The 12722-nt window shown below is 42.4% G+C and overlaps 1 protein-coding gene across 2 annotated transcripts in view; it reads left to right on the forward strand.

Annotated features, from left to right (window-relative positions):
• Positions 1-12722, forward strand: part of LOC125901170 (protein jagged-2-like) — an 84172-nt gene that overhangs the window by 47788 nt on the left and 23662 nt on the right. The window contains exons 6-13 of one of the 2 annotated variants that reach the window (XM_049596615.1): positions 4929-5059; positions 5619-5738; positions 6190-6303; positions 6582-6695; positions 8280-8393; positions 10429-10475; positions 11174-11347; positions 11477-11627. In XM_049596615.1, the coding sequence (XP_049452572.1) occupies positions 4929-5059; positions 5619-5738; positions 6190-6303; positions 6582-6695; positions 8280-8393; positions 10429-10475; positions 11174-11347; positions 11477-11627 (965 nt within the window). The remainder of the gene's footprint in view (positions 1-4928; positions 5060-5618; positions 5739-6189; positions 6304-6581; positions 6696-8279; positions 8394-10428; positions 10476-11173; positions 11348-11476; positions 11628-12722) is intronic. The other variant, XM_049596616.1, reaches the window with a different exon arrangement.

Raw genomic sequence — 12722 nt, forward strand, 5'->3', positions numbered from 1 at the left:
CTGAATCGGCTAACGTTAACACCAAATATTCCCAGCAAGTGGACACGTAATTCCTTACATGATGCACTTTATTTGAACCAATGCAACAGCATTTTGTAGGAGAGAACCATGAGGAGATACTGTAACATTACTGAGCGCCAATTGGAAAACATGTGGTGGTCAACAAAAAATTGATTTCAGTATGTTAACTGTGTGGGTCGAAAATTACAGATGGAGACACAACAAATGCCAACAAACTTGTTCTAACCAATAAAAGGAAACTGTAAAAAGATTTTGTAAATTTGCTATACTAGTACTCAGTTGTTAAAATGGCATTACATTTGGTGAGGAGTGCTTTATGACTTGTTTAGGACTTGGAATTTGACTGGGGACTTGTCAGTCTTGACTCAGGGCTTGTCTTTCTTGATTAGGGACTTAAGTGCAAAGCAGTTCTCTGAATCATGTTTATTTTCATTATCAATTAATCTGCAGATTGTTTTTCAATTATTCTTTTGGGCTACAAAATGTCCAAGAATAGTGACAAATGTCCATCTTAGTATCTCAAAGTCCAAGGTGATGTCTTTAAATATCTTGTTTTTCAGTCCAATTCTCAAAGTTCTTCAGTTTAATACGATATAAAACAGAGAAAAGCCAGAAATCTCCATATTTGCAAGGCTGAGAACAGCATTTTCTGCCATTTTTTTGCATGAAAAACTTCTTTGACTAATCAACCATCAAAATAGTAAGCAATTATTTTTCTACAATTAGTCAACCAATCATTGTAGCTGTGGTGCAAAGACTTGAGACTTACTTTTGACTTGCAAAGCACTGACTTGGTCGCAGCTCTGCTATCAGAAACAAGTAGAAGCTTCAAGTTTGAAAAGCCCAATGAGTAAAACTACAGTAGATGACACAAAGTGCAACAATCAGAGGTTTACTATAGTTCATGGTTAATCGCAGCAGTTGATTCCAAAAAAGGGCCGAGGTTCAGTGCCCTGCCCACCAGCGTGGTGCCTCCAGTCTGTCACTGTCTTCAGTTACTACTGCAGCTCACTACAGAGCAGCACACCACTGCTGCTAAGAGAAGTGTTTGGGTGGCATCCATTTTGAAGTGTTTGTGAGCCGGAGTGGAGGGACAGTGGTGGGGGTGAGGGTGCGGGTGGGGGTGGGTCGCTCCCTAAAATAGCCCCGACGGAGAAATGACAGGACAGGTGGGGCAAGGTTACCACTGGCCTTGGAATAACAGAGTGCTGCCATAAACCAACAGATTAGCTAACCCTTCGCTGGCCTCCCCTTCGAGACGACTAACCCTCGTTCCACAAACCCGCCGCTCATTCCAAGTCTGACCTCTACGGAGCTCACGACACAGGAAGAGGGCTGAGAGGAGACACGCAACACATGACTCAAAAAGCAGCTTCTTAGCGAGTCCTTTTTGTCTGCAGTCTGAGCAGAGCTGAATATCTTTGTTTTCTGAGCAGTGCTGAAACAAAAAAAATCAGTACAAAATTATTGATGATCAGTTATTTGCTCAAAATGCAAAACTTTTCTGGCTCCAGCTTCCCTTTTTTTACTCTTACTGGACAAAACAAGCAATTGAAAGGTGTCAACTTGGCACTTTTGATAGACATATTTCACATTTGATATTTTTAGAATAGAAGAAGATGAGAGTAGTTGATCTTTATTGTCCACCAGGGTGGAAATTTGTCCTCAGCTCATCAAACATAAGACACAACATACAAAGCAGACAAGCAGTTAATTAAACACACATAAAGATGTTGTTTCAGGATGCAGACACTAATTTGTAGAAAGTTCTTGAAGCAAGCCAATTTGATTCAAAAATCACTGGAAAAAACACAATCCCTTTGAATTAAAAAAATAAAGAATCAGAAATGACTTCATAAGAAACATTTGTTTTTACAAAGTTACTCACAGCAACACTTAAAAATAGACAGTACAGACAGTAAACAGTTGTACCTGGAGTCATCTGTGACAGCTTCCACACAGATCTTGAAACAGGTTCCTGCACCTAATTTTGGAGCCCATCCCATGGGGCTGTAATTGTAATTGTAGTAATTGACTCCATTACCTTTAGACATCACTAGTACTACTCACGGTTTTAGTTTAACAGGTCAGCAGGGGGCGAAGAGAAGTAAGTCCAGCAGCCTCGGGTTTCATGAGGCTCCTACTACTGGGGCTAATTTGGTCCAGCAGAACCAACAACACACATGGTACCCAATCAGTTTTTCGGGGGTTGAATCTTCGTGAGAACACTACTACTACTATAGTCGTCACTGTTTCAATGGTGCTGTTGGGATGGGAACTGAAACTCATAGGTCCCGTTTATACGACAACGATTTCAACTGTCAACTTAAGTTGCATTTTGGCTGATTGTTTACACGACAGCGGTGTTTTGGGTGCCTGAAAATGCAACGTTTTGAAAAGGTGTTCCAGAGTGCAATTTTTGGAAACGGCAACGTCTCCATTGTCGTGTAAACTTGCAATATGCAGTTCCTCTGAAAATGGAGACTTTTTGCACATGTGCATTACGGTTCCAGTCACTAGGCATGCACAAGAAAGTCAACCATCACAACAATGGCGGACTCCCGAGCTCTGCTTGTGCTACTCACCCTGTTGAATTTATTAACGCTTCCCCATCATAGTGTAGATTTACTGTAGCAACTCAACCTCGTCGTCCGTCCAGACAAACGTTCGTGCAGTTGCCATTTTGTTTGTTTATACATTGCCACTCTGTAGAAGGAAGCGTAAGCGTCACACCACCAACTACTGGTCTGGCATGTATACTGCAGCGTTTTTGGTCATTTTTGCGGATCTGTGTGCACGGCGATTGTTATCAAAACGTTGTCGTCTAAACGTGGAATTTTTGTCAAAACAAAAATGGGAAACAATTCTGTTTGCAGTGGATCGTTTTTTGAGTCTCAAGCCTCATTTATACGTCCATTTCAAACGCTGTAAACGCCACTGCCCTCATACTTCCATGTGTCTTTTATGTTGGCGTAGATACAGCCAATAAAGGGGGGAATTAAAAGTTTTACACAACAACTAATGAGCAAACAGTGAGATTATAATGATGTACCTTGAAGCGGGGCAGCATTGTAGATGGCAGCGCACTGTGTGGCTGTTGTATACATGGCAACATATAGATGGAGAATTCTTGTCACTATATCACCAATTCGTTCCGCCATTACTTGAATTTCTTTGTCCTCTCCTATGCTTGAGAACTACCCTACACTGCCTCCACGATCTCCGGTGGTACTGCTCTGTTTCATACATATCCCTAAACTTTAAGAAAATGTGAACAAATATGGGTGAGATGAATGCAGACTACAGACAGAAGAACCCTTGAAGAACCCTTTCTTCTAAAAAGGTTTATTCAGAAGCAAATGGTTCTGGGAGGAACCTTCAGCCCTTCGGGAAGAACCCCTGAAGAACCCTTTAAAAGCATACAAGATAACTAGACTAGATATTCTCTTAGATTTTGGATGTCATGACATCGTAAAGTGTCTTTGCCTGGTTTTAAAGGCTGCTTTACAGAAAAGTGATGCTGTTTTCTAACCTTACCAGACTGTTCTAGCTGTTCTATTATTTGCCTTCACCCACTCAGTCATTATATCCATGTTACTGATGATTATTTATCAAAAATCTTATTGTAGAAATATTTTCTTAAAGCATCAATAGTCAGCCCTAGAATATCGTTATTTGGTGAAACATATCGTGATGTTTGATTTACACCATATCTCCCAGCCCAAAGATTACTTTACATGAATGCTTGCATGTCTTAAAAGCAGCATGACAGGACACACACGCAACACAAACACACTCTTGTTGCTGAGGAATGTCTCCTGGCTCTGTGTCCTAAGATTAGGCGCTGCAGCAAACGTGTCATTCACCTTGATGAAGACGTTCTGTCCGGCAAATTACTGCTGTGACATTCAGCTGTGACTCAATCAGCTCTCCTGTGTTTCCTGAACCTGTCCACTCAGCATGTGTCCTTTCTTTTTTCCCAAGAGTTGAAATGGTTAAATGCATTTCCCTTTTTCTGGCACCTACAGCATTCTTGGTGTTGACTTGGGGACGTTTGACTGGCTTACTGCCCGACATCAAGGGCTTCTCTGTGTTTTTTTACACACTGTAAAAGTATTAAATTACTTGTTTGTTATCACTACATAACTATCACTGTTTTTTCATGGCCAACTCCCTGTGCGTTATTAAGTGCCTCAGTGTGCCTGATATTCCCTCAGGCTGGAGCTGTAAATAAGAACACATTCTCAGTGTGCTTGTGAAATAAGAGGCACTTATTTTACTGAAGAATCTACTCAGCCACTGTTGCACCCACTGAACTCTGTGCTCAGCAGACGGTCTTTTGATCATCAGTGGTGGCACAAGCATTTGAGTATTTACTGAAATATTAGCGACATTAAAACAACTGAAGGAAATCTGAAATGATGGAGTACCGCTGTGTTGTTGTCGGACCCTGGTCTGAGCCAGCCCAGTGCTACGTTATGTTAAGCACAAGACTAACAACCAGTCCGAAACATTGAGTTTATTTTAACTATGTGACATTTATTTACAGTGTTTGGTGCTGTTGGCAAAATACAGTGTGTACGCTAACTGAACCAAATGAAAAATGCACCAATCTTAAACTTCACCCCCGAAAGACGGGATGAAGGATGAAGTTTAGTTTGGCTGTTCGGGGAAAATACTCCCTTCTCTAGTTTGGGGTTTCAGGTCACGTCAAGAAGGAAGGAAAGAGGAAATGTAGGACAAGATGAAAAGACAAAATGAAATAAGATAGGAAAGGGAAAAAGAGGATGGGAAGGAAGGGGGAAGAAAGAAGAAATGCATTACAGTATCATATTTCCTCCCAGGTGTACAGTATGCTTCACTGTTGAACTATAAAAACTAACCGTCCTCTCTGCTGTGTGTTGCAGGTGTAACTACGGCTGGCAGGGTCCGCTCTGTGACGAGTGTTTGCCGTATCCCGGCTGTGTTCACGGCACCTGCAACGAGCCCTGGCAGTGCACCTGTGAGAAGAACTGGGGAGGTCTGCTCTGTGATAAAGGTCAGATCTCTTTCTCACACATCCATCCACTGGATATCTACACTTGAGATGTACAGGGTGTTGTCCCCAACAACTTAGTTTCAAGTTTGCCACATGTATTCCACGCTGTGTGGAAACAAATGATGGAAAACAAAAGTTGCAAAGACAGAAAGTCTGAGACGCCACAGTATGATTTGCAGAACACATAAAAACAAAGCTATTGTTAAGTATTTTTTGATTTCCAGTACATGAGCTAAAAAAAATCACCTTTGTGTTACGCCACATCAGTGGGAAGAGGACACCGTGTGATTTGTCAAGATGTAGGGGACGAAAGTAGAAGTGACATTTTCTGTAAATATCTTTCATTGTTTTCCTGGTAACCCGAAATCAGATGCTTTGGAAGAGAGAAATGAATGAAATGGAGCCTGTGAAGTTTTTATGTACGACTGTTAAAGAGCACAAAGCTGCAGAGTGATGAGAAGTTACAGCCTTTAAATTACATTTGATTAGGTTTGTGTCAGGTAAGGTTTTTGCATTGATGCACACAGAGTGGGTCACATCAGCGTTCTTTGCTTTGCAGATCTGAACTACTGTGGGACCAACCGGCCCTGTAAGAACGGAGGGACATGTATGAACACAGAGCCGGACGAGTATAACTGCGCCTGTCCCGACGGCTACTCGGGCAAGAACTGCGAGATCGGTGAGTCTCTAAATCAGGGATACTCAACTTGCTTTGCCTGGGGGCCGCTTTGGAAAATGATAAATGGCCAGGGGCCAGTCTCAAAAGCCCCGCACAGGTCAGGTGTAGGCAGCGGCAGTTCTTGGATTTGAGGACTTTCGGGGTTTAGCCTGGACCTCTGTTGGGCTTTCAGGGGACCCTCCACTTTTGGTCCTTTTCATGCACCCTGGCACCTTATTTACATTAAAGATGAAAAAAAAAATCCTTTTGGGAATCAACATGTTTATAAGGCATCCTATCTGGCCCACAGGCTGCTAGTTGAGTGTCACTGCTCCAAATCAAATAAACTTGGTTCCAGAATCCAGGTTTTTGTGCCACTTCACTTTCAGTGCAAATTTCTGAGGAACCGGATTGATCTGATGAGATTTCTGATTATTTTTATTCATGTTTCTCTCTTAATTTTTCTCTTCAGCGGAGCACGCCTGTGTGTCCAACCCCTGTGCCAACGGAGGGACGTGCCATGAAGTCCCCTCAGGATTTGAGTGTCACTGTCCGGCAGGCTGGTCTGGGCCGACCTGTGCTAAAGGTGAGGGGAGTCTACAACCTGTTTAACTCTTCTACAGACAAGACGAGGCAACCGTATCGTCTGTTCGGTTGCATATAACTGATCACTGTTTTACAGAGGGTCTGTTTTCAGTGACCTAAAGCACAGTTTGCATGTGGACAAAAGGCTAAAATGCATAGAAAAAGCTACATTTTCAAATATACATCTGTACATTTGGACTAGGCCTTAATTTCTCCAGTTGTAGTTGTAGTTTTCTCCAGTGATCATGGCTGCAGTATTCATTGTGGTTCATATTTCAGACACAGATGAATGTGCCTCTAGCCCCTGTGCTCAGGGAGGAACCTGCATGGACATGGAGAACGGCTTCGAATGCATCTGTCCTCCACACTGGACGGGCAAGACCTGCCAGATAGGTAGGTGATTCATATGTTGGTGCTTTTCAGATGTTGAGCAGGGTCATTTATGTATATGGGATTATTATTAAATATTAAGTGGCATTTATTAAAATTTGATTTGAAATATTAAAGTGTCAATACTCTCTGAAATCCTGTTTCAAAGTGTTGTTGCATGCTGGATGATATTTTGCTGTGATAAAGCCGGTGTGTTTCTGTGTGTTGCGCCGACAGTGAATGCCATGCGTCCGACTGTATTCCAGGAATCCCATTTGCTTGCAGAGTTACAGCATATCTGGGTGTTTGTTTATCCTGCTGTGTCGTTTAACCAGTAGTATTACTGCGGGAGGGCCACTAATTTCAAATGAGTGTGTGTTTGTGTATACGCACGCCCAACAGAGACACTCGCTGGGTATCATCTGCAACTCGAGCCAGGTGACTTGAGTAAAGCTAAAAATAACCTCCAGCCTGGCAACTGCTAGCCTTGGGACAAAATATACTCCACCGGGGGGTTATCTTTGGCTCCAGACTGGGCGTAACCGGGTTGTATGTACGCTACGGTGAGGCGACACCCCGACATAGCGGAGCCCTCACCCCCTTCGACCTCAGCCAGGAAACACTTTATAACCTGTAAACATGCGCAGGGAGCAGCCGAAATGATTTGGTTTGTGTTACTGATTCTGTCATTCTCAGCACGCCTCCCCTTTCAGGGAGCAGGGTGGTACCTGGGAGAGAGCGGCGTGAGGAAGAGGAGGAGGAGTGATGGTGGTAGTGGGGGAGGTTGGGTTTTTGGGAATGGGTTGGGGTGTTTAGTTTCAGCAGCCCAACAGGTGCCGCTTACCTCCTGGGAGTAGTATTAATGCACTGTGTCGGTTTATAGTGAGGGAGGCGGCGCGGCGGGCGCGGCGATAGCTGCCTCTGAAACTGACCACTTGGAATGCCGCAGGTTGGCCTTCAGGGAATGCAATAGAGAGACATTAACCCTGAGGGAGGGGTGGGGGGTGAGGATAGAGCAGTGGAAGACATGAAACCCTGTCAGACATGAGCTTCACCCTGTAAATGTTCTGGCAATTTTACATGTTTGAAAAAGACCCCGAGTCGATAACCCATAAAAGTCATAAAAGCAATCTGACAACATGGTGCCAAGTAACGTAACTTAATCCAGTCACATTAAGATAAAGGCTTCACCACACACACACACACACACACAGGCTCAAATATGCATATTAGAGACTTTTAATGTTCCACACTGTAGTAAACGTCTCTCCCAGTTATCACTCCTGATGCACAAGGAGATAAAGTCCTTTTAATAACCCATGAAACTCTGTGAATGAGCCTGTTTTAATTTGTAGTTCTTCTGACATCAGATGAGCTATTTCTAAGGGTGTGTCTTCATTGTAGCTGCAAAATGGCTGCCAAAATAGCGGCTTCAGTTAACATAAGCTCTACCCCACAGAAGCAGAAAACAGTTGGAAGTCAGAGTTTAGAGAAAACCTCATTTCAGTGCGCTGTACGACTTGAAGCTAGGCTTGGTGGCGGGGCTTCTGAGCAGGTCCTCAGCTCTGTCATTCATTCTCTCTGTGTGTCTCGTCTCCATTTTTGCAGACGTTAATGAGTGTGCGGGGAAGCCTTGCCTCAATGCTTACTCTTGCAAAAACTTGATTGGTGGATATCACTGTGCCTGCTTTCGTGGATGGGTTGGCCAGAACTGTGACATCAGTTAGTATCAATCCAGCAGATTATTTAGTCTGCAGCTTCCTGCGACTCACCTGTAGCACCGAGGAGACTCGAAGCCTGTCATCTTCGCTGGCTACCTTCTGTTCCACTAGCTTCTGATCGCTTCTTGTCTTCTTTAATGGCTGAAACACTGGGTTTTCTCACCGTGATATAAGATAAATTTGATGTTATTATAATGGACGGTAAAATTTTGACAATATTCTGAAGAAAAGTTTGTATTTATTTTTAGGTGCAGCTTCTGTAAGCTTCCGTTCAGCATGCTAATAGCTAAAACAAAGTGGTATTTTATTGTTGAATGCTAGCAAAATAAACATAGCTTTTTCTTTTTCAAATAATACTCATTGCAAAGGTTGTAGGGTACGCAGTCACACAATACAGATGGAAAACTACAGAAACATGTTTTACCACATTGGGCTTTGGAATCATGCTAACGGCTAAGACCAGTGGAATATGTTGTCATTATGCACTAGCAAAAATATCATAGCTGTATCCTTTTCAAATACTACTCGTTGCTTAAGTTGTAACTGCTAGTTATTCTTACAATACAGTGCCCCAGGAATGAGCCCTTAAAGCCATAAATTAATTAGCATTTTAACACTCCCGGTTCCCGTGTCTCAGAGTCAGTGGGTTTTTGTGTAGATGCCTATAGGTATGTGCTTCATACAAGGTTACGAGATTGTCAGGTTTTGTTTTATGACATAAAATTCATCAGTAAATACCTTACTCATGAATTTTGAAGATTTTATGTGTCTTTAAAAAGGCGGTTGCTAACAAGTGGCTAAATGAGACTACAGAACGTCAACAAGCCGAACACACATCTGCAGCCTCGTTGTGGTGGTGACGCCGAAGTCATGCGACCGTAGTGTAGTTCGTTTTGGCTTTGAAAGCATGCTAACGGCTAAGACCAGTGGAATATGTTGTTGTTGAGCACTAGCAAAATAATTGTGGCTTTACCTTTTTTAAATACTACTCGTGGCTAAAGTTGTAACTACTAGTTAGTTTTGCGATATAGCGCCACGGGAATGAGTCCTAAAACTGGTAATTGAGTTAGCATTTTAGCACTCCCGGTATCCATATCTTGAAGTCAGTGGGTTTTTGGTAAGATGCCTGAAATAAGGTCTGTCCTCCACACAAGCTTACGAGACTTTTGTGTTTTGTTCTATGACATAAAATTCATCAGTAAACTCGTGAACCTGTGAAATTTGAAGCTTCTATGTGTCTTAAAAAAGGCAGTTGCTAACAAGTGGCTAAATGAGACGACAGGACGTTAACATGCCAAACACGGCTTCACAGAAACTTAGCCGACAAAACATGTAGGCTAAGTATCATAAATGTTTGTTTGCTACAGAGCTTATTTTTTGCAATAATCCAAAACCTAATCGAAAAATCCCGTAGGCTTTTTGACGAAGGAACCAGTGCAATGCTAACTTACTCTTTAGCCTATAGAAAAACGTCATCCTTGGAGCACTCTATGTGAACAAAAAAATAAATTTGGGCCCTTTAGTTGATTTCTTTATTTTAGAATATGGACAGAAAAACACAGTAACGTGTGTTGTGACTATTCAGAAAAAAAGGATGGAAAAAAAAAACGCTGTATGAGAAAATCTTTTAAGTTAAAGGTGCTGGTGGAACAGAGGCTAGCAAGCCAAGTTGTCTGGACTTCAGCTCTTAATTCACCCTCCTTTCTCTTGCCTCTCAGATGGCTGTACATACCTGCCACACCCTGGCCTAACTCTTCTAAGTTATGAGACTAAACCTTTTTCATTTTTTTCTGACTGTTGTAAATCTTTTCAAGAAAATCTTGAGGGGTAGTTCTGACTTCTGCGGTTTGGTCTTATTGCATGTTCTCACTGCACCTGTGAATCTGTATCTGACATTTCCTTGGGCATGGACCACTTTGCTTTGTTTGTGTTGACCACTTCTCTGTAGCAGCTGCATGTTCCAACACCACTGCATGTTCCACCTTCCAGTTCGTCAAACTCAAACCTGATGTTTCCTCTGTTTGTTTCTTTCTTAGATATGAACAGTTGCCATGGTCAGTGTCAGAACGGAGGGACCTGCAAGGTGAGATTCACAAGCTCTCAAGAACACTGAGGTCTTTGTTGGATTTATATACATATTAATGTAACCTGATGCAGCAATGGAGCTGGAATGAGATCATAGCTGATCGCCAAAGTACCTGTCAGAAAGTAAAAAATATGCTCAGGGGTATTTTGAAACATTGGTTATCAACTTGTTTGGCCTGAAAGGGTTTTTTTTTTTCATTTTCTGGTTTTAGTGAAGAAGTAAAAAATAAAATAAGGTGCTGTCAGGAGGATTTTAACAAAGTGCAAGTACATGTTTTGACAAACATTTATACAACTACCTGAATCAGTGTTGAAAACCATCCTGAATACAAAGCATTCATAGTTGTCCATTTCTTTTTGACCCACGTATCTCAAATATCATTTTTAATTTGAATCACGCTAGGATTAATTCTCACAATTTCAGATTGTTAAATATACTATCCCAGATGTTTTTGTAGCTCCCAATATCCCCAAGTCTCTGTCTAGCTTAGTGTTGATGTTCTGAAACTCAGCGTAGTCCATAAAAGGCTGTCTAGAGCTTTGCTTGTGATATTGAGTGCCAGAACAAACCAGAATGATAGAGGACACTTCTCACTTTATCTTAAGAAAAGATTACAAATTTGAAGCTCTGACACTTTGATCATCTGCGTCTAAATGAAATGTGACAGCAGAGTTTTTGATAACTTCTCGTTCCAGGAGGTGGCCAGAGGCTACCAGTGTGTTTGCCAGCCAGGATTCGTGGGTCGGCACTGCGAGGTTCAGAGAAACCGCTGTGCCAGCAGTCCATGTAGGAACGGTGGCCGCTGCCACGCCCTGCTGGACGGGTTCATGTGTGAATGCCCGCAGGGCTTCGCTGGTACAACTTGTGAGGTGAGGACTGGATCCAGCCAGTTAGATACACTGTAAAAAAAAAAAGAGAACAGTTTGGTGCTTACACTTTGGTGTTGTGTTTCATTGCTGGGGAGGACACACCCCTAACTCCCTGTTTTCCATCTGTAGGTGCAGAATGACCCCTGCAGCCCGAACCCATGTCACAATAAGGCCCAGTGCCACAGCCTGATGGGAGATTTCTACTGCAGCTGCCCCGATGATTACGAGGGCAAAACCTGCTCAGAGCTCAAGGACCACTGCAAGACCAACCGCTGTCAAGGTAACAAAGCACAGAGAGAATCTTGTTAATGATTTCAAGATATGTTTAAAAGGAATACTTCATCTAGGAAATGAATGATGTATATCAATAACTTACCCCGTGTTAGGTTGATTTCGTGAAGGAAACTTTTTTATCTCATACCTCTGGTGAACAAAGAAAAGTTCTTGATAACTTGAAGTCGTAAGGGTCCATGTTTAACAACAGAGAAACTGCATCACATTATCCATTTACAAAGCCACACAACTCGTGCAGTATAATCCAAGTCTCATTAATCCAGTCATGTGATCTGATAGTGAAACTTATCTATGCTCTCTTTAAAGCCAGACTCCATTTACAAAAGTCATTTTTCCTTGCTGAACACAGGAGCTACTGCTCTACCACTGCCTCGATAGGTTAGAGTATTTGTGTTCATGTGTGACTTTGGTGAATCCGAACTAAATGTTTAAACACCAAAGTCAGACAATAACACAAACCAACTAATTGATTGAGGCAATGGTAGACCAGCAGCTCCTGTGTTCAGTGATGTAAAATTACTGTTTTTGTCAATGGAGCCTGGCTTTGAAGAGAGTATAGATAAGTTTCACTTTTAGAAAGACTCGTCTGTTCGGGAAGCGCTCAGCATAAAACTGGATAAATGGGATACTGTGTCTTCCAAATAAGCCACCCACAGACACCATAACAGGAGATATGATGAACTCACTGTCTTTGTTTTAGTTCTACTCACTGTTTGATGATTAAGGGTGCTTCGGTTGGTTTAAGAGTTGACTGATTTGCAGGATGTGGGGAGAGCTGCAAGATAATGCTAACTGATTGTCTTGACTGTCGCGATCAAAAGAATGAAACATTCCCCAAATAACCAGGCCTTTACTCAAAAAATAATAGGAAACCAGGACATTCTAGAAATGGCTCTAACTGGGGCGTCGGTGGCTTGATGTTAGAGCAGGCGCCCCATGTACAAGGCTGTTGCCGCAGCGGCCCGGGTTCGAATCCAGCCTATGGCCCTTAGCTGCATGTCACTCCCTCTCTCTCTCCCCCTTTCACACTTGTCTGTCCTATCAATTAAAGGCTTAAAAATGCCCAAAAAATATCTTTAAA

The sequence above is a fragment of the Epinephelus fuscoguttatus genome, linkage group LG14 (assembly GCF_011397635.1).
Source record: "Epinephelus fuscoguttatus linkage group LG14, E.fuscoguttatus.final_Chr_v1".
Lineage (NCBI taxonomy): Eukaryota > Metazoa > Chordata > Actinopteri > Perciformes > Serranidae > Epinephelus > Epinephelus fuscoguttatus.